This window comes from Corylus avellana, chromosome ca7, assembly GCF_901000735.1.
Source record: "Corylus avellana chromosome ca7, CavTom2PMs-1.0".
NCBI classification, from domain to species: domain Eukaryota; kingdom Viridiplantae; phylum Streptophyta; class Magnoliopsida; order Fagales; family Betulaceae; genus Corylus; species Corylus avellana.
Window position 1 is genome coordinate 9,171,476 of NC_081547.1, and position 3,946 is coordinate 9,175,421.

The window sequence follows — 3,946 nt, forward strand, 5'->3', positions numbered from 1 at the left end:
TGCAGGCTGGTCTTTCAATCCTAAGCTGGTGCTGGTAAATATTGAAAACCCATCTACTTTTTCTTATTTTCAGGGAATTGAAAACCCCTCCCAATGTTTAAGCACTTTTGTAATTTACTCCTAAAAGTTTAAAAATTTGCGATAACAAGTTCTTATGTTTATAATTTTGCAATATTACCCCTTCGTTAGGATTGTTTTGTTAAATTCTAATAGAGGATGCTAAAATATCAAAAATACGCTTGTTTAATATATATATATATTATTTGCAATATTGCCTACCTGACCGTCGTGAATTTTGCTTCTTTTTTTTTTTTAAAAAAATGTAATTATTTAAGATAATTTTATATTTTTATAATTGTATAGGGGCATAAGGGACATTTTACACGTTTATAGCCCGGGTGTAATTAAAAGGAGAAATGATATTTAGTAGACTATCATGTGACTGTTATACAATTATGATTATGTGCCCATGAATATCAACTATTGATTTTTTTTTTTTTTTTTTTTTTTTTTTAAAGTCTTTGTTAATCTAAATGTTGATTTTAACTGACACATCATCATAATTGTGTGGTAGTCGTATGAGAGTCTACTAAAATAGCTAAAATATGATAACTCGACATTGTAAATTTTTAAACTTTGAGAGTATGATTACAAAAACAATTTAAGGCGGTATACCCCAAATTTTCCCTATAGGAGGCTAGCTAACATGCTTTTAAGCAGGTGCGGGATTCAGAAACTGAAATTCCACATGCAAGAGGAGTAAAGCTTGGTGAATTGTTGAAGCAGAAAGCAGAGGAAGGTGTAGCAGTAAGAATTATGGTTTGGGACGATGAAACATCCCTTCCAGTTATCAAGAACGAAGGACTAATGAGAACCCATGACGAAGATGCTTTTGCCTACTTCTCACACACCAAAGTAGTATGCAAATTGAGCCGGAGATCGCACCCCAAATCCCCGCCAATCTTCTCCCACCATCAGAAAACCATAACCGTTGACACCCGCTCAAACATTAGCCCCAGCAAAAGAGAAATCACGAGCTTTGTTGGCGGATTAGATCTCTGCGATGGCCGCTACGACACAGAAAAACATTCCGTGTTTCACGCGCTCAAAACAGAATCACATTGCCATGATTTCTACCAGACAAGTATTGCCGGAGCGAGCCTCGACAGAGGCGGGCCAAGGGAGCCATGGCATGATGCTCACGCCTGCATCACCGGCGAGGCGGCTTGGGATGTTTTGACAAATTTCGAGCAACGATGGAGAAAGCAATTTGACCCTTCTTTGCTAGTCCCCACATCCACCTTATCAAATCTTCTCAGCAGTATTTCCTCCGAGAGGAATTGGAAAGTTCAAGTATTTCGATCAATCGACCATTTGTCGGTTACCCAAATGTTCAAAAAGTTGACCGTTGAGCAGAGCATCCATGAAGCCTATGTAGAAGCAATAAGGCGAGCAGAGAGGTTTATATACATTGAGAACCAATATTTCATTGGTGGGTGTCGCTTGTGGGACAAGGATCAACATTGTGGGTGCAGAAATTTGATCCCCATTGAGATTGCTCTCAAGGTGGTGAACAAGATCAAAGCGAAGGAGAGGTTTGCAGTTTATATTGTGATGCCAATGTGGCCAGAAGGGGCGCCGGAGAGTGAAGTTGTTCATGATATTCTGCATTGGACAAGAGAAACAATGTCGATGATGTACAAGTTGATCGCAGAAGCAATAAAAGAAAGTGGAGAGCCGGGGCACCCCAGAGACTACTTGAATTTCTTCTGCCTGGCAAATAGAGAAGAGGAGGGTAAAGAGGAGTTTCATCCTCCACATTCTCCTCACCTTCATCCTCCACATTCTCCTCACCCGGGGACACAATATTGGAACGCTCAAAAGCATAGGAGGTTCATGGTTTATGTGCACTCCAAGATCATGATAGGTATGGCTATCAATCTTCTTTCTCCGTACATAATCAATATTATATTATTGTATATAACAAATTACATCATCTCCAAAAACTGGATTAGGATCTTCTACAATTTTAAAGAAATAGTAGATTCTTAAATTACGCAATTTTGGTCGTTTTTAAGCATCGAAATACTTGAAAATGTCACCTATTAAAAATGTGATATATTCAAATTGAGAATTGAGTATATTTTCTTTAGGTTTTTGCTTTTTATGTTGTAAAAAAACTTTAACCCAAAATTTGTCTTTTGATCTTATCAAGAATGAACGTCTATATTAAAGTGAAGATGAACATTTTTGGGAGGTAATTGTTTTTTGGTTATCTCAATAATATGCCACATTTTTAATGGGTAACATTTTTCAAATGTTTCGTTGTCTAAAAACGGCTTAAATTACATTATTTGAGAATCTACAATTTTTTTTTAAAAATTGCTGGAGATCTAATCCCCAAAAACTATGGATCAGGCACAAGGAGTCTAATTAGAAAGAGATAGGGACGGAATTCGTGCAATAGCACAATCTTATTGCATTATAATAGAGTACGTAATTCTATATGTGAAAGCTCTCTACTTGTTTGAACAAGTATTCAGACAGTCAGAACGTACAAGTGAGACTCAAATGTTCTACCCCATTTCAGTGTCGTAGGACAATTCTGTTGCTGCCATGGGATGAAGCTTTCATTAGCTTGTATTCGAAATATTAGAAATAGAAACCCTACTTACCGGTGGCGGAATCACTAAGGGGGGGTGGAGCTTCCGTCCCCCAAGCGGCAAAATGTTTCCTAATTTTTTTAAAAATACTTCTATAATTATTTTTTAAATCAAAATTTTACCCTCCTTAATTTTTTTTTTTTTTAGTTATTTCTAGATTGGTATTTGTATTGAATAATTTGAGAATTATACAAGTGTTCTTTGTTTGTGAAGGTCACATACATATATTTGATTGTGTACATAAAAAGCCGCAAAATGGCAAACATATAATTAATGACAAATAATGTATTTGTTGACTTTTGCTCTATTTATGTTTCAGTGGACGACCTATACATTCTGATAGGATCTGCAAACGTGAATCAACGATCCATGGATGGCCAACGCGACACCGAGATTGCAATAGGATGCTACCAGTCCAAAAACGGCGATGACAAGATGAGCGGCGGTGATATTCACGCCTACCGTATGTCACTGTGGTTCGAGCACACCGGAGGCGCCGAGGATTTGTTCCGATCGGAGCCCCAAAGCCTGGAATGTGTGCAGAAGATGCGCTCCATCGGAGATCAAATGTGGCGGATTTACAGCGGTGAACAAGTGGTGGACATGGAAGGTGTGCACCTGGTGACGTACCCTGTGTATGTAAGACAAGACGGTTGTGTGGAGGATTTGGGAGACAATGAGGGTAATTTTCCCGACACGACAACTCCGGTGAAGGGCCGAAGATCATTATTGCTGCCACCTGTTTTTACTACATAATTACACGTATACTCAGAATTCAATCTCTTAGAAATTCATTGTTCAAATTTAGCCTATTCTTAACCATATATTGATGTAAATATTATTGAACGATCAGTAATTTTTACATGTATTTTTTATTTTTCTATTATAACTTGTACATCTTATCGATTGTAATGAATATATATTAAGTTTGCAAAGCGATGAGGAAAAAAGAAAGAAAGAAAGAAAGTAACCTATTAATTCAAAAAGAAAGAAAGAAAGTAACCTATTAATTCAAAATCAAAAAATATATATTGGCGACTTTGTGTAGAGCAAGCAAATCATGTGTTTATAGTGAATAATTTTATTTAATAGATTCTATAATTACTATACAACTTAATGACGTGGTAGTAATAATTAGTCTTAAATTAAAAAATGACCGATTTTTACTATCACATCATCATAGTTAAGATGAATAATGCTATAAACTTTACAAAATTGGCACAAATTTTCCCATTATAGGGTCTTTTTTATTTAAGCATTTTTATTCATCCACGTCTCCATCT

The 3,946-nt window shown here is 36.4% G+C and overlaps 1 protein-coding gene across 1 annotated transcript in view; it reads left to right on the top strand.

The window, feature by feature from the left end:
- LOC132187837 (phospholipase D alpha 4-like) overlaps positions 1-3,499 on the top strand; it is a 19,044-nt gene extending 15,545 nt beyond the window's left edge. Inside the window, exons 5-7 of the mRNA XM_059602273.1 lie at positions 6-34; positions 721-1,927; positions 2,983-3,499. Of these exons, the coding sequence (XP_059458256.1) occupies positions 6-34; positions 721-1,927; positions 2,983-3,419 (1,673 nt within the window). The 3' untranslated portion in view covers positions 3,420-3,499. The remainder of the gene's footprint in view (positions 1-5; positions 35-720; positions 1,928-2,982) is intronic.
- The last annotated feature ends 447 nt before the right edge of the window (positions 3,500-3,946 follow it).